The 18,954-nt window shown below is 38.5% G+C and overlaps 1 protein-coding gene across 1 annotated transcript in view; it reads right to left on the reverse strand.

The window, feature by feature from the left end:
- Positions 1 to 1,414: 1,414 nt before the first annotated feature.
- Positions 1,415 to 18,954, reverse strand: part of rnf14 (ring finger protein 14) — a 28,770-nt gene continuing 11,230 nt past the window's right edge. Inside the window, exons 5-8 of the mRNA XM_081391868.1 lie at positions 12,198 to 12,426; positions 11,838 to 12,010; positions 3,479 to 3,609; positions 1,415 to 1,609 (exon numbers count right to left, since the gene is read on the reverse strand). Of these exons, the coding sequence (XP_081247994.1) occupies positions 1,549 to 1,609; positions 3,479 to 3,609; positions 11,838 to 12,010; positions 12,198 to 12,426 (594 nt within the window). The 3' untranslated portion in view covers positions 1,415 to 1,548. The remainder of the gene's footprint in view (positions 1,610 to 3,478; positions 3,610 to 11,837; positions 12,011 to 12,197; positions 12,427 to 18,954) is intronic.

The following is an 18,954-nucleotide window of genomic DNA, read 5'->3' on the forward strand; positions in this document are numbered from 1 at the left end:
GTAGGAGCTCCTGGTCTCGGCTTCATTCTAGTTTGCAGACATTATTTCGTTCTTTCTTTGAAGACGAACACAAACTTTCTCCTAAGAGCAACAAAAGACCCTTTTACGGCATCGGTCCTGGCTTTTGTTCACACAGGGCGTGTTCTGGGACTGATCCCGGCAATGTTACTAGGTCCCCATCCTGACATCAATCCCGGGACGTGTTTGCGTTCACACAGAAGGCACTCTAGCAATTTTACAGCAATTTCCCGGGATCAACGCGCTGTGTGAAAGGGGCTCATGATTGGGAGAAGAGAACACATCTTGTGTTTCTACATTAATAAAAAGGCAGAGTCCCGTTAGAAGCTCCGGTTCTCAGAAACAGTGGGTGTGTGTACATGCACTAGTTTATGTCAATCTGAATCAATCCAGTCACATTTCAGGAGTTCGGTTTAAAACTTAGCTCAGATCGTTCTTGCTTTCAACCGCTTTTATTTCCAGTAAATGTGTTCATGTGTAAATACTTGAATGAACATAAAAAGATTCAACTGAGACCAACTGAACAAGTTTCAGAGAGAATTGATGAACAGGAATGGAACGAGTCAAAAGCAACAGTATCTGGTGTGGCTTGAAGTGTTAAGATTTTAATATCAGCCTTTCAGACAAGAACGTACAGGTACGGTAATAAATGACCACGAAGACAAAGATATATGGTCAATGTTTATTGTTCAGGTGTCAGCTTCTATACATTTGCAGACGATGGTGAGGGTGGTATACCTCATGTCCTTATTGCATCATGACAGTTGCCCAACATCGTTTCTCACCCCTACACCTACAAACCACCACTCGCCCTGAGGTAATATATTGAGTAATCGTCTGTAGTTTTGTGATAATGACAAGACTACACAAAACATTATATAATAGTTCAACATTTTATTAAAGATACAGATGCTACATGAACATTTTTTCATGCCTGCCTTGCTGTGAGAGCTCTGATCTTCTGGATGGTAGACTGTCCAAACACACACTCCTCCTCTCAACTTAAGGAGCGGAGACAATCTGATAAACTTGTCACTACATGTATGTTCATTTTAACCTGCAATCTTGATAATGTGCCAAACCGTTTACTATACTTTCAAGTCCATCAAACATTTGTCTAAAATTCCATCATGAAATGAATATTAACAATAGCCAAATAAGTAATCTTGTTGAAAGTCAACATAATTGCAAAGGAGCCAAATTCATTAACTAAAAATAATATATATATATATATATATATATATATATATATATATTCTGTACTTTTTGCACATACTTCTGCAAGGCTGATTTGCAGCATAGATGTATTTATCACTGAAAATATGTTTTGTTCACACATTTCAGTAAAAATATTTGAAGGGACGCAAACTGGAATTTGAACGTGGTGTGAAAGTAAAACAAAAAGGGTAAATATATGAGGCAAATAGATTCTGAGAGATGTTCACGTGATACCCTAGTCATTTAGTTCTCGCCCAATCCAGAGGCGCCCTGGATGAAGTTATATCCTTTAAGCTTTTCATTTATGGTGGATCAGTCATCTTCGTCACTTCCAAAGCCTTCTTCGTCTTCCATTTCCACTCCCTGAAACAATCTAGAGCAGAGCAGAAATAAATAAACACACCACAAACGCACCAGCCATTTTAGAAAAGTTATCATTCTGAAATCAAATATGACTTTAAGATCAGGAACTGTATTTGCAGAGGAAGAAAACTCAGAGGCGGCGAGAGGCAGTGTCCCGATCCGACGGCGAATCTAATCTCATCACTTCAGAAAATTTGGACTAAACCTCAATGCATATGGATTAGTTTTACGATCTCTTTATGAACTTTTTGAAGCATCAAAGTGGTAGTTGCGTAGCTGTCAATAGGCGCGTTTCCATTACAGATTTGCGCAAAACTTTTGCGATTTTTTTCTAAATGTCGACAAAAAACTTGTGAAATGACGGCGTTTCCATTAACCGATGTTATGCGACTAAAACTTCCTCTCACGATCATTAAAGTCATTCCAAAAACCAAGGCAACAGACATTGGTAGGATTATATACTATATCCAATCCACTGCACTGGCCATTATTATTAATCAAAGGAGATGTATGTGTGTTTTCCAAGCATTAAAGGAGAACTCCGGTCAATTTTAACATTGAGCTCATTTTTTTGTAAATTTGGAGTGCTGTCAATACAGAGAACAACGACAAAAATCGGTGTTGCCTACACCGAGTTATTCTATTTTTAAAATTTGCACCCTGTTGACTTCAATGGGGCAAGTACTAAACCTGCTTTTAGCCTCTTAACATCCTTGATGTGTCATTACAAGTGCACAGAAAATGTGAGTGATTCCTTCAGAGTGAACACGAGTGAATCTGTCTGCAGTAGATGTGAAAGAAATGTATAAAATGATGTTATTTAAGCCAGCGCAAATACCTGTGTTCACATCCTGTTTTCGGTCGAAGGCCACAGAAATCGATTGTCGAGTTCACGCGCGTGATCATAGGTAACTAAACCTATGCGCGTGAACTCGACAATGGAATCACTCACATTTTCTGTGCACTTGTAATGACACATCAAGGATGTTAAGAGGCTAAAAGCATGTTTAAATATTGCCCCATTGAAGTCAACAGGGTGCAAAGTTTAAAAAGAGGATAACACTGTGTAGGCAACACCGATTTTTGTCGTTGTTCTCTGTATTGACAGCACTCCAAATTTACAAAAAAATGAGCTCAATGTTAAAATTGACCGGAGTTCTCCTTTAATGGTAAGAAACGACCCTTATTATACAAGCGGCACATATGAGGAGTTTCTGGGTGTTTCTCCCTCATTTCTGCTTCGAGGTCTTGATTGTGGCATTTATTTGAGGTTTAGAATCCATTATTCCTGTAATTATTGTGTCTTATATGAACTTAATAAAGAGCTCTGTCTCGTATTCTGTCCAAACACACCGCGTCATCTATGTCAGGTGACCTGTAAATGCGCAAAAACTGTTTCCATTGCAGTTTTGCGAAATATTTCTTTTTCGGATTGCCTGAAAAAACCCCTCATGCGAGCGGAAAAACTTTTTTGCGATAAATGGGGGTTTTCGCGAAATTGCCGCTTTTCAATTGCAATTCGCAATTTCAATGTGCGCAATTTGAAGGGTAATGGAAACGCGGCTAATGGAGGGAGATTTCATCAAAACATCTTCATTTGTGTTCTGAAGATGAAGGGAAGTCTTACGGGTTTGGAACGGCATGAATGTGGGTGGCTCTGTTCTTACTCATGGGGCTTCAGCGGTCACTTCGCCTTCTTTCTGGAGTGGCTTTCACATTAAAACACGTGTCGGTACCAGAGTGAAATCAGAGTAATACGCAAACACAAATGATGTGTGCTGATCACAACAAGCCTTCATGACTAAAGTTGCCCCAGGACACTTGCATGCCCTTGTCGGGACACTGTTGCTCACTGAAGACAGTATGTGGAGGAACTCACTGGTTAAAGCATGGCGAGCTGGGGTTGTTGAAGTGGCTGTAGGGGTTCACTCGGCTGAGAGCTCCCAGACAGATCCAGCAGAAATACTTCTGACAGGAGGAACAGGTCATCTTGTTACAGCCGTGAACCTTCTGAAGAAATGGGGAAATACAACAAAACACTTTCAATCAATGCGCAATGAGTCTCAGAGTCTCCTCCCCACAACACATCAGTTTTGCAGAAGGTTTCCATTATTTTTTTGAGATTTCTGGGACAGTTTATCATTGTAATGTTTAGTAAAACTTTCTATGAAGCCTGTATTTATAGCTTGCATTACAAGGGTATTCTTAATGCATTATAATACAAGCATAACGCCTTATGTGTTGTATCATCTAACAACACAACAGTAATTATACTTATTAGATTTGGTAAAGCCTTGCAATTTTACAGTTTTTATGTATAAAATATGAATATAATATAAATACTTTTCCACACAACTTTTTGATTTGATTATACCTTAGAGAAACGTCTTATAACCACGTCATGACAGCTTATGGGTGTTTGAAAGAAGACGTGACACTGTGCAGATCTTAAGTAAACAATGTCAAGATATGAGACTTGGAAAAGTAAAAAGATATGAAACTATGAGATATATAATCCATTATAATTGAAGTGGATCAAATTATGTTCATAGTGTGTTTTAAATCATCATACTCTTATTAGATATAAACACAAACAAGTATTATTACTGTTGTTACAATTATTCATGAGATGACAACACATTATAAGGTTGTTTATAAGGCGTTATGCATGCATTATAACGCATTAAGAATACGCTTATGATGCATTATAAATGCAGGCCTTATCTGGTGTTAAAACGCATTGCACTCTTAAAAGTTATAACCACAAATAGTGGGTTTATCCCGTTGTGCAATAATGTATTGTAACTGTTATGAATATTTATCAGATGCAGTGTTTCCCCTACAATGTATTAAGCAGCGGCGGATTTTCAGCGCCGCTGCAAAATCTTCACATGATCAATAATATCAGGACATTCACTTACACACGCTGCCATAAAAGGGGCCGTTCACATTCACGTTCACATGCACATATCTCAAATGTGGGCGCGCGGCAAGCGCGCTCATAATAGAAGCGACGCGGCGCGCACGTTTTCAGCATGGACAGATCAAAAGGTTTTCAGGCGCGCCTCAGTTCATGGTTGGCATAGCAACGACAGATGCCACGAGAGAGCGAGCAAGCGCTTGTGCAAAGGAGAAAGCGGTACGAACTTTTCTCCGTTGAAGTCTATGCGGTCGCTGTGTCCATTTTTTTACTGTCTATGGAAAATATGCCGTCCCGCCCCTCCGTGTTTGGCGATACGGTTTCATTCTCGCACAGCTTGTTTCAGTAACTTTACATGCGAGTCTTTTCCGCTCCGTGTTTGCGCCGTGCTCTCGGTTCCGAGTGTGAGTGTGTGTCGGCGCACTGCGCTCTCTGCTCAATGTTCAATGTTCCGCTCCGTGTTTGCGATGCGCGTTCTGCTCTGTGGTTAACGGCCCAAACGCTCCAATCATGTACCGATCATGCACTGGAAAAGCAAAGTATGCTCAAATAACGTGAAATTTCTCAGTAGTATGCATGGTAAAATTACCTGCTCTGATCACATACTCTGGTAATAATAGCTTTGTATGACTATACTTTATTTTGACAATTAGTCAAAAAATAAATGTGTTAAATCTGAGTATGTTGCATAGAACTGAATGAAGAATAATATATTGATGTTTTATATTTTAATATAGGGCTATTTTCTGTCCAATTTGAGTGGACATTTTTATTTTTTCCCCATTTTTTGTGTGTTTGATTTAATTAGTGATTCTACATTTAAATATTGATGATTACAAGTTTGGAGGAAATGCAATTAATTGCGATTAATCACAGCAAATTGTGCGATTAATTAGTTTTTTTTTTTATCGATTCCCAGCCGTAATATATATATATATATATATATATATATATATATATATATATATATATATATATATATATATATATATATACATATATATATATTATTATTATTTTTTTTTATACATAGTGCCCCTTTCTTACATTTGAGCCTCAAAATGTATGTCTCAAAATGTCAATTTCTATCCACAAAACTTGCCAGAAGTCATGGTTTAAGGGGTTATTAAAAAAAAAAAAAATCTTCCGTGGGTGCATGCCAGCGGACCCCCCGCGAGCGGCTTGGTAACAACCTCCGGCACGTAACAGCACCGCTGCTGGAAAAATTTATAGGGGAAACACTGAGATGATACAGCATATTATAAGGCATTATGCATGCATTAAGAATACCCTTTAAATACATCCTTATGCATCGCTTTCTGCCAGGACTTTTACGTGCTTTTCCCAAATCACGGAAGTGACGTCGGTGTCCGGGTTAGCGGTAGCATTAGCCGTCAGGCAAGTGATATTTAAATAAACTCCTGATGTACTTACAAACTTTCCAATGCCTCATTTTATGAGTACAGAACCTATTTGTACTACTGTAGAAGTTTGGTGCCATTCTGGGCATTATTAGTGGGGTGATTTACGAGATACATCCTAGGATCCGTTAGCGCCTGCACTAAACCATCCGGCTGATTTCTCTAAATAAGCTCTAACTTTAATAATGTTCAACTAAGGAAAAAAAAAGCTTCTGGGGGGTGTTTGGCTCGAGGTCATGGTGCAAAGGACCCTAGGTTGATTTTACTCCGAACCATCCCTTTAAATATTAATCTGTACCTCACATTAAACTATGGAATGGCTTCAGAAAACTTGGAATATAGTGTTATATTATATAATTATAAAGCACCATAATGTTTTCTAGCCTTTTGTGTGGTATAACAATAACATACGCACAATATCGGATTTGGATCAGTCACGTCTGGATGATACCCGATCCGGCAAAAATTGGAGTATCGGAGCAATACCGTAACTGAGTATCGGATCGGCGCACCCCTAATACAGACTGCTGCCACCTGCTGGTATGGGAGAGTTACGTCCTCACGCAGGAACAGAACGTGTGTGCTATTGTCCGTCGGCTGTAGTCTGTGTGGTGTGTTCAAGCCGGCTTTCATCGGCGCTAGTTCTTTTACCTTTACAGTCATACGCTATAGTGTTGTCAAAAATATCGATATTTCGATAAATATCGATACTGAAATATCTGAACGATACCAATACTAATTTCCTGAAGTATCGATACTAGCCGAGCTGTCACTTTCACTTCTCTCCAAAGGCGCGTTGACAAACACCACACGCGCACTCGTCTCATTCGCTCTGGTTAAATAGCAAAAGTGAAGTGAATGGGGCCGATCACACTTGACGCGTTTTTTGCAGTGAGAGGCGCATATTTTCAATTGGTTTCCAGCGAGCGTTCTGCGTTTTAGTGATGAAAGCTACAGTTGCTTGAACGCCCGAAGAGTGCGATGATGGAGGATAAACTTGTGGTGCTCTCGCGACTTACCAGGAGCTTAACGACTTCACAAACCGTAACTACCACAATGTTAACAGAAAGTAAATAAAGTTAATAAAAGGCTGATTTGACGTTTACTTGACTGACAGGACAGCGGTTTCAGTGGTTGCCTAGCAACATAACAAACACAGCGCACTGCTCGTTCTGTGTGATGGGGCAGTGCTGTGCACCTCGCGTTTTCGAACCTGAAAAACGCGTTAGTGTGATCGGGGCCTAATAGAGAGCCTAAGTCCCTCCCCTTCCGGTCGACCACCATGGGACCTTAGTTCGGAAAAATATTGTATGGTAGTCAATGACGAGCAAGGGCGCCGTAAAGGGGTGGAAGGTTAGGACGATTCTAAGGGCCCAGGCTGATTTAGGGCCCAGAAGAGCAGACCCTCTTTTTGTTTTCTTATTTCTTTTCTCTTTTTTTATACATTAAATGTGCTAGGGCCCTTCATGTACTAAATGTGTATTTTGTCCGTTTTGACCATAGATTTAATATTTAAAAAACAAATAATGTATTTACTGTTTCAGTCACACCCCTCCCCCTTACAATGGTTCATTCCACCTGCGCTCTCCGAGCTACGATCGCTAGTGTAACGTCTCTTGGACTCTTGCTTATTGCACTTGCTATGATGCAGCGCAGACAGTGACTCACGCAGGCATGTCACATCAAAAGTTAGGGCATCAAAAAAGGAAAGGAAAGAGAAGACAGAGAACGCCGAAGTCGACAGTATGTCACACAGTTTTTCAAAAAGAAAGGTAGCTTGCCCTATTCCTGTATTCCAAAACTTTCAGAGTTACTTATTTTTGTTGCTACATGACCGGCTTTTATCTAGCTAGCTTAATAAAATAATTACTGAATTATGATTTACATCCAACAATAATAACATCTCTGGGTTATGACTCTCTACACCAGGGTTCACCAATCTCGGTCCTGGAGGGCCGCTGTCCCTGCAGAGTTTAGCTCCAACCAGCTCCAACACACCTGTTTGAAAGTTTCTAGTATGCCTAGTGAGACCTTGATTAGCTGGTTCAGGTGTGTTTAATTGGGGTTGGAGCTAAACTCTGCAGGACAGCGGCCCTCCAGGACCAAGATTGGTGAACCCTGCTCTACACCATAGACTGTAAAAAATAGCTCTACACAGATTCAGCGGCTGCTGCACACCCACGTCCTTCTCCCCCCGTGCGAAATTCGCGTACGATATTTTAGCACGTTAAAAAATAAATACAACCTTACGTTATGTCAATCACACTTGCGCACTGCCTCCGAAACTTTCGTCCGTCAAAAAAAAAAAAAAAAAAAAAAAAAAATCGGATCGGGTTCGATTTTCTGCGTTTTTCGCATCCGTAACAAGGGTTTGAATGGTGTTTTGACAGTTTAGAGCCACAGAATGACGGATACGAAAACGCATGCGAAAATTTCGGATTCAGTGTGCAAGGACCTTCAGCCGAACAAGGTGAGCCTGAGCGCGAAACTTCACGAAGATTGAAGCCTCTCAACACGTCTTATCTACTGTGTTCGCCACATGATGATAACTTTTTCAAAACAAAAAGTAATCTATACGCTTCAAAAATCACAAAACCAGTTTGCCGTGTGTGTCGTGTGCTCTGTGAAGTGACAGTGCTGCTGCTACGATCGATTATGTCAAACTTGACGTTCTTAATAAAATGCCCCAGAAAAAAATAATATAAAAAACTGAATAAAACATGTGTCTGTAGTAACCATTGGCTATAAGGAGTTTGCAAAATAGATATTTTAATATTTTATATTATGAAAACTAAATAGGCCAACAGAAATAATATGGTTATTACGTGTGTGTTTGACTTATACAAATAAGATTTTTTTTTTCTTGTTTTTGTAGGCTTTGTACTCATCTTTAGACATTTATCTACGCAATGTGCTAAGTATCTTTTTTAAAAAGTATACAGGGCATGTTTATTGGGTTAAATTTTATCTGTAAAAAATGTAGGGGGCCCAGAAATTTTGGTTTCCATAGGGCCCAGAATTTCTGGCGGCACCCCTGATGACGAGAGACAACAAATATTTTGATCTCGTTTGAATTGTGCCCTGATTTACACATATGATGTTTGTCAATTTAAAAGATACATTTTAAAGTCAAGAAAGTCACAGCTTGATGTAAAACTGCTGAGGTATAAGACTGTGAAAATATGTAATTACAGAGACTACAAACCCAGAAGGCGCACATGCGACGTCATGCCTTTTCTCTCAATGAATGAAGCTAACTTTACTGAAGCTAACGTCTGACATTTTTTCTATAGTCTTACATTATAATCGTAACGTTACGCCGTCATGCCTGAGTGTTTTGAGCCAGAATACACACATACGAGCAACAGATCTTGTGACGTACATAGTGGGAGACGAGAGATGTAGTTCATTGAGCGATTTTCACATAAAACTAAACGTTACTCTTCTGTTTTATGACAAACTGCGACTTTCTTGACTTTCATAATTACATTTTAAATTGACAAACATCATATGTGTAATTCAGGGCACAGTTCAGGCGGAATAAAAAGATAAGTTGACTCTCGCCATTGACTTCCATACATATTTTTTCCGAAAGAAGGTCCCACGAGCCGGAAGCGGAGGGGCGGGACTGAGGCTCTCTATATAGCAAAGCACCTGAAAGACTGACACCGGGATCTATATAAATAATTTCGAGAGGTTGGTAACTCTTCTCATTTTAACATTTCTGAAACATTAACCAAGATGGCCTAGTATTGTTGTTGATATGAGTGTGTGTTGTCTCGTTTTTTCACCGTAATTCTTAAAGTTAATATAATCTGACTGAGAAATCTTAGACAAGTAACGTTAAATATTTTAACTGTGGTCAAATGTAAATTAACTTGTGCTTATTTAACTTTATTCAAAAATTAGTATTTAATTCTGCAATTTGCCTTCATATCTTATCATCAATTTGATTACACAGATATAATTAAACTAAACTGAGCTATTGAATGACATCTCTGAATTCAATAATGAAATGCCTTTAACTGAAAATTTAATGTTTAATCTTATTATTATACATTACTGACACTCTATCCTCCAATTTGATACTGTTAAGTGCTTTGACACAATCTGTATTGTTAAAAGCACTAATAGCATTGTTTTCGCGTGTGATGCACAAACGTTTGCGTTTAAATCTGTTGATGATTTTAAATCTGATGATGATGTCAAATAATGTTAATGTATTAACCAGCATTAATGCTTTTGAACAAGTGCACTACTTCAGGACATTTTTGTTCATTCAAAATATACCTCACTGTCATGTTCTAGACTTGTTATATTTAGCTTTAAAAAAAAAAGAAAAAAAAAAGTAATATTGTGGCAGTTTTTTTCTCCGTGGTATCGAAAATGGTATCGAATATCGAATAACACTAATACGCTACACATGCACAGACTAGAGGTCTTCACAGTGAACCCGAGACCCGTCGACCCGGGACCCGTACGGGTTCGGGTCTATATTTTAAATGATCAGCCGGGTCCGGGTCGGGTCCGAATTTATTACTTCGGGTCCCGGGTCTGTTTAACATTGTGTGTAATACCCGTGCGATCGGAGTCATTAGATCAGACTCGGAGAAAACCCGGCCGTGATTAGACACTGCTTGTGTTTTTTTGTAACTTGCAACTTGTAAAATTAGGACACTCAAAATAAATTGCGTTAAAAAGCATATTTTAGGTTGATCCAGCTAGCGCGCATGTGCAGTCTCAAGCGCGTGTCATGTTTCTATGGCAACCAGTTACCAGCTTCAGTGAGGGACCTACTGTCTATGTGAGGGACCGCCAAACCGCGCTTTAGATTTTACAATATAAATTAACCGTCTTGTTTAATCTTAAAGTTTTAGTGGTCAGATTCAGACTCGATGCAGAGCAGAGAGCACGGACATGATAGAAAATAAATAACGTCAGCGGCCATGGCACTGAACGAGCAATCGTTATTATAACGTTAGTTCAAAAGGGCAAACAGTCAAAGATATTATGCGAGTTAACTCGAGTCAGAATGTAAGTTGCATGTGCAAAGTTGCATTTGTCATCCGTCACCGTGACATCAAGTGGACTTTTGAAGCTGAAATAATGAGTGGATTAAGCTTGGACTTGGAATAACGAGAGGAATAACATGAATAACATTCTTGTCGGAGGATTGTAATGCATGATCACAGTCAGTCAGGTAACATTAACGTTACAAGGAAGGGAGAGGAGACTACTACGCTACCACGGCTCCTTAAATTAGGTAAGACAAAAAGTTGTATTTTTCGCAACAGGTTTACTGACTTGTAATAGCAGTTTAAAGTGGAATATGTGACAATCGGGTCCAGTCGGGTCTGTGTCTTCCCGGCGGTTTCGGGTCCAGCTTTCAAATAATAGACGGGTCCGAGTCGGGTCCGGTTAGACATTTCTCGGATCTGCACGGGTCCGGGTCCAGCTTTTGAAATAATAGACGGGTCCGGGTCGGTTCGGTTTAGCACATTACGGGTCTCTTTCGGGTTCGGGCACGAATTTTTGGACCCGTGAAGACCTCTAGCACAGACATTTTATTGGCCATTGCATTATGGATTGTATGGTTTGAGCATCTTGTGGCATGAGCATTTTAAAAAAAAAAAAAAAAGTGTAATAATAATAATAATAAATATATATTATGCATAATTGCCTTTATTGAGAGAGCATAGTGTAGAGGACTGACACGAAGTAAAGCGGGAGAGAGAGAGAGGGAGGGGGCTGTTTTTGAACACAGGAATGCATCTTCTGTAATTCTTCCGAAGAGAAAAGCATCTGACTGGGATCAGCCAAACTATTCACGGCATTTCATTTTAGACAACCCACCGGACACATTTTGAGAATACGTAGCATGTCCGCTTAGCACTGACCTCTATATGCGAGCCGCAGCACGGGCACTGTTTAGAGTTGCTCTTCAGCCAGTCTGTGCTGAAAGACTCCTCCACTGCCTTCTGAATGACCCGCTTCCCAAAACGCTTCTCAAGGAACTTCTTTCCCTCTTCGCTGGCAGAAATGTACTCATCCCGCAAACTGCGAAGCTCATCTGTTAGAGAAAAGCACACCTTTTGAACAAGCTAACCAAGTGCCTGTACTTCACTTTTTGTAGCAAGAAAGCTGGTCACTGAGCATCCAATACATTTATGGAAATACTAATATCAGAATCAGGCAACAAATTAGCTGGAAGTGACTCAATCAGTAACTCAAATAGGTGTAAATATCCCAGATCTTACCGGTAGTCGCTATGCAGTTGGAAAGGCCATGATAGCTTCTCTTACAGAGGGTACAAAAGGCGTATCGGCAGGAGGGACAGATGCCCATGGTGGAGTCGGGCTCGACCATCACAGCCATGCAGCAGCTCATGCGGGGGCAATACACAACATCTGCCATCAGATCCAGACTGGACTGCAGCAGAAGACGGTCATAGCGCGCAAATTCATCTTCACCCACAAGAAGTTTCACCTATCATCATATGAGCAAAGTCCCAAAGCATTCATTCAGGTCTCGAAACAAACACATTTCACACACGTTCTTGATGATTTCTGCAGAACTCCACATTTTACACTTAACACAAGTTTAAAGGGTTAGTTCACACAAAAATTAAAATTCTGTCAGTAATTACTCACCCTCATACGCCCCGTAAGACCTTCGTTCATCTTCGGAACACAAATTAAGATATTTTTGATGAAATCTGAGAGCTGGATCACTCCTCCTGCAGGCTTATGGACACGTTAACTTGCTGGCCCAGACAATTTATTAAAGAGATCGTTAATATAGTCCAAGTGACTCCAGTGGCTCAATCTTAAGTTTATAAAGCGACGTGAATACTTTTTGTGCGCAAAAACAAACAAAAATAACAACTTTATTCCACTTTTCATTTCCTTCTCTCTGGGCCTCGGGTCTTTTTACGTAGTGTAATAGCGTAGCGCGTCTGTGTTGCACATCACCACGTATCACACATGACCAGAGTCGCCCAATAGTGAGCCTAAGTGGTGACGTGCAACACAGACGCGCTACGCTTAAACACTACGTAAACTAACTAGAGGTCCAGAGAGAAGGAAATGAAAAGTGGAATAAAGTCGTTATTTTTGTTTGTTTTTGCGCACAAAAAGTATTCTCGTCGCTTTATAAACTTAAGATTGAGCCACTGGAGTCACTTGGACTATATTAACGATCTCTTTAATACATTTTCTGGGCCAGCAAGTTATAGTGTCCATAAGCCTGTGGAGGAGTGAGACAGCTCTCAGATTTCATCAAAAATATCTTAATTTGTGTTCCGAAGATGAACGAAGGTCTTACGGGGTTGAACAACATGAGGGTGAGTAATTACTGACAGAATTTTCATTTTTGGGTGAACTAACCCTTTAACCATGTGCTCATTCATCAAACACAAACACATAATATAATTAACTCAAGTATAACCCTGTGAACTTAAACAGCACACATTAAGTAAACATTAAGTAGAATTTCAGGATAATGTAAATAGGAGCACAGGTGAATGTTCTTCAGAAAATGTATATCCTACAATGGAGAGCTGACAGAATCATCTACAGGGTTTTATACGTATACTACACAGTATCAGTACTGTAGATCTGTCAAAGTATTTTAGCAGAACTGAGAGATGACTGCCTAAGGTAGAGAAAGTCTTTTGTCAGAAGACCAATAAACTGTTTTAGTACCGAAAGTACAGAAATTTGGCATAAGGTGGTGAATTTATTTAATTATTATTATTTTTTTACTGTACTGTAATAGACAATATACTGTAATGTGTTGCATACCAAGTTCATTTTCAAATTCTTTTGGTATTTGAACCTTTCTTCTCTGGTGCTTTTCATCTACTGTAAGATCACTTTACAAAGGAATTTTTTCCTAAATCTCATTGTTGTATTTTACTGTATCTGCACTCTTTCATTTATGTTGTATAATGTAATAGACATTAAGCTGCAAAATTATTCCTGAATCTTACTAAGAGGTTTTTGTTACAGTGTTATACATTTTTCTCTGTGTTCTCTAGCTCAAACTAGTCTATATATTTGTTAGGGTTTGTGTGTCATCTGAGGCCAAAGTTTTGAGGCCAATTCTGACAAAAGAGAGTATATTTGACGGTCCCACTTTATGTTAAGTGGCGTTAAGTACTATGTACTTACATCAAAAAATAACTACAATGTACTTATTGTGTTCATGTTGTATTGTAAATCACTTTTGCTGCTATTGAGGTGTGATACGGGTAAGGTTAGGGACAGGTGTGGTGGATTGGGTAGCTTTAAGGTGTAAGGGAAGGGTCAACTGTGTAATTACAAATGTAATTACATAAATTAATTATAGCTGTAATTACATGCAGGAATTTTTTAAATGTAATTACAATGTAAAAACATGTAGTTACACAATAAGTACATTGTATCAAATTATTAATTTCAATGTAAGTACATAGTACTTAAAGCCACTTAATATAAAGTGGGACCGAATTTTTTTCTGATTTGGCCTATTAAGCAAATACTTGCATTTTCTGATTTTGCTGTACTATAAAGCCAATTTAATAATATCATGCAGCTATAATTGTGTGGGTATGTTGATATGGATGTCAGAATGTGGTTTGCATGTGTAAAAAAATGTGTGTGTGTGTGATGTTTGAGAAAGAGAAATTATACTGTACTTAATGCAGATCACAAATGCTGGCATCTAATGGGAAATGTTGGTATTGCACCCAAACCATTTTTATAAATCTAAAACCTTTCACTTTTTAAAATAAACGTTTGTTCAGTGCCCAAAGCTTTTAGACACATTTTTGTCTTCTAAGGTCCTCTGAGTGACTTTTAAGGGTTTAAAGGGTTAAAGCAGGTGTAAAATGGCTGAACGGTCATGTGAGCATTAGACAGGTATTGCAATGTAGGGTAAACGTACCTATTAAGCTCACCAAAATCTACATTGAGACATTTTTAGTGCACAAGATATTGGTTTTAGTACAAGAAGTTATTTTAAAATAAAATATTAATCTCTCACACTATAATATTTCATTTTATTTTAAATGACAAAAGTATTTCAATTAAGATGTACATCATTAAATATAAAAAGTCTGGCTGTGCTTAATGGGTACATTTTGTACCCTTTAAGCACACCCCTGTTCCCAATAAGCTCACAACAAGTTTTATTAAAAAATCTTGTTTATTTTAAACAACCTTTTTAAGGAATAATTGAAAAAAGTTTTATTTGAAGGTACAGAGTCAATCACAAAAAAACAGAACACTAAAATCAAGCAACAAGGCATTCAATTTGATCAGGTAGCCTATCCTATTCATAGTGATGTGTCATTCAAACTCATTGCAACATCTAGACTAGTCCACGTTCAGCTATGTAACCCATATTGAAAAATCAAATAACAAAACAAACCAATGTGCTCCTTAAAGGGATACTCCACTTTTTTTGGAAATTGGCTCATTTTACAACTCCCCCAGAGTTAAACAGTTGAGTTTTACCGTTTTCGAATCCATTCAGCCGATCTCCGGGTCTGGCGGTACCACTTTTAGCATAGCTTAGCATAATGAATTGAACCGGACAAGACCATTAGCATCTCTCTCAAAAAAATGACCAAAGAGTTTCGATATTTTTCCTATTTAAAACTCGACTCTTCTGTAGTTACATCGTGTAATAAGACCGACGGAAAATGTAAAGTTTAAATTTTCTAGGCTGATATGGCTAGGAACTATACTCTCAAAATCGCACCTTTTCATTTTCCGTCCGTCTTAGTACACGATGTAACTACAGAAGAGTCAAGTTTTAAATAGGAAAAATATCGAAACTCTTTGGTAATTTTTTTGAGAGAGATGCTAATGGTCTTGTCCGGTTCAATTTATTATGCTAAGCTATGCTAAAAGTGGTAACGCCAGACCCGGAGATCGGCTGAATGGATTCGAAAACGGTAAAACTCAACTGTTTAACTCTGGGGGAGTTGTAAAATGAGCTTATTTCCAAAAAAAGTGGAGTATCCCTTTAACTCTCTGGGTCAGAGCTTTCCTGTCTACTCCAAACTTCTTGGACAGATACGACAGGTTTCTGATGGCTCCTTCTTTGTATGACATGCCTCTTTCATCTTTGGGCATACACTATAGTTTCGTCTAGCTTTTGTCATCTTAAGACTGTGAAAATAAGTTTATTAATCATTTTTTTGAAGATTAACATAGTGACAACCATCAGTTAATATTTAAATTCTGATTATTAAGTATTTACATAGACGTTTAATGTGGGTGAGCTTAAAGGGAGCACACACTGTGCTTAATTGGAGCAAAAACATTTTTTAATTAATAAATATTAAATTAAAATTTAAAGGAAAATATTTAGCTAAATTAATAATCTAGGTAATGTATTAAGTTTATACCAATTTTAATATGAACAACTATTATAGACAATATCTATGAAATTATGCTTTTTCTAATTGATGTCACACTGAAGCTGTGTGATTGTCATAGTAGTGCACCCTTTAAGCTCACCTAACAATAATATGAATTCTTTAAAAATTACAGCAGTTTAAAACCACAGACTATCAATAAAATGTAAAATTATAATATTATGGATTTAAAAGTACAAGCCATTAATTCCTGTGAAGTAATATATTAATGTAGCACACAATCTTATACAGCTAGTAAGCTAGCTATGTTCGTATCATCTGGGCTATGTTGCTAAAACTATCTTTTAGATCTAACTGTAATTATTTCCCACATCCAGGTTCCAGGTTATAATATGCAAAAGTCTAAACATTAATCTCTTAATTTTGCAATAAGAAGATGTACTTCTTCAAAATAAAGGCTTAAACATATAAAAAATGCACATCTGAGGGGCTCCTCTTCTGGTGAAAGTTTTCAGACAGCTTTGAAAATAGCCGCCAGACAGTGTGAACACATGGACACACATATCTCAGTGTGCAATGGTCTGATTGGTTTAAAATTACAGGAGGTATATAGTAACAAACACATCAATTGGTTAATACATCAAATAGGATAATACATTGCTGTTTCTTTTTATAATCTGAGCTCCAAGATGGTAGTGTGCTTAATGGGTACTTGAGCTTAATAGGTACGTTTACCCTATTGTGCAATATTGAATGAACACGGCTCTATAGGACACTGTTGTGACTGCCGCCTAAGGACTACAGTTGAAATTTAGCTTTAAGCCAAGACTGTTACTAGTAATAGGCTATATAAAGTGAATTGTCCCTGTACAAATAAATAAATCAGATTTCACCCAACGGTTTAGGGAAAAGACATAACCAACTGTGTTTACAACAAGGATACTCTCTTTGACTATTCTGTGTGTATTTTTGACATGAAAGAAAACTCAATTCAGTACTCAGGCTTTCTGTGTGCACACTTTGAGGGCACGTTTACATGACAACGATGTGCAAAAAAACGGAAATGATTTTTTTTGTACGGATGACAACGTCGTCAAAATGATCCCTGTTCAAACGGATCTGTGAAAACGACTAATAACGCTGTATTATTCATGTCAGACAATTATTTGGCGATGTGACTTGATAAAGAAAGACTCCGCGTCCGCGCACACATGCGAGCCGAACGCAAATGCCTAAATAATAGGTGTGGAACGGTACACAGAAGTCACGGTTCGGTTCATACCCCGGTTCAGACATCACGGTTCGGTACAATTGAGAAAAAAAAAAAAGTTTTTTTTTTTTTTTTTATTGTGCATGTCTCAGGCTGTACCACCTAGTGTCATACAGTCTCTCCCCTGAGCTAGCTGCAACAGCCTGCCCTGAAGTGTGTAAAGTAAGATGTAAACAAAATAAGACGATTTGCTATAAAACTGAAAATAAAGCATCTCTTATTTATGTGTGGACGCACGAGCGCGAGGGTGCGCGCGGCAAAAATGTCATCATTGCGGTGTGGGCGGTCGTGCGCGTTGGGTGCGCAAGGCCACATTTGGCGTGGTGGTGTGCAGTGCACGGCTTTTTAGCGCGCACGGCTCCGCATCCGAAGACGCACGACTTCGAGCCGAATCTGGCCGAGCATGTACATCTCACAGCACCGGCACCCAGTTCTTGCATCTAAATTAGTTGCTTACATTAACAAAATGAGCATACAATAGCAGACATAAGCCATTTAAATAAAAATAAATGGCCATGTTTTATAAAAAGGTTCACAAAACCAAATAAAAATGTTTAGAAATAATGTAATTTAGTTGTAGGTTACGTTCTCATATCCATTTTTTTTCTAATGTCACAAGGAATAATCTGGTTACACAATTCTTTTGTAGTGTGGGTTTGGTGTACTAAAGTGTTGTTGTATTGTAACAAGTTACTAAAATAAACATTCACGAGTGTACCTTACTTCTCACCGCTGATTCCTGATGGTTTAGAGGACAGTTACACCGAGTCGCACCCTGTCGTTTCAAAGAATTGTACACCGCCGGTGAGCGCGAAGTAGAAATGCCTTGTCCATTTGGGGAGGCGCTCGTGCTGCGGAGGCAGGCGAAAGTATAAACAGAGCCCGTCACCTATCTTAAGGCAGAGCTACAGATTAGGTGTCCCTAAAGAACCCGCATATCTAACAGTAGTTCCGCATTACATTAATTAATTTGCATGCGAGTTTTATTTATTTTATACCGTGTATTCTCCGTGTAAATTCATGCACCGAACCGTGACGCCCGTACCGATTCGGTTCAATACGAATACATGTACCGTTCCACCCCTACTAAATAATCTATTGTGTTTTCTGTCCGATTGTCATTCTAAGGATGTTAATCTTGATAATACTGTATTATTACTTTGTCTTCTGGGTAAATTTCATCTTCACAAAGCCAGAAACATTCACTGTAATCCCAATTGTAGAATGTCCTTCTCTGATGTAAAGTCCGGTTTTACTTCCTTTAAGAAAATGTCAAAACCTTTGAACACAAAAGCTTCAAAAACATGTATCATCCTTGAGTCTGTTGTAAGGAACCTTTAATTTTTCATGATGACAAAATGTTAAATTGTGATTTGTG

The sequence above is a fragment of the Scardinius erythrophthalmus genome (genome assembly GCF_964197995.2).
Source record: "Scardinius erythrophthalmus genome assembly, chromosome: 17".
NCBI lineage: Eukaryota > Metazoa > Chordata > Actinopteri > Cypriniformes > Leuciscidae > Scardinius > Scardinius erythrophthalmus.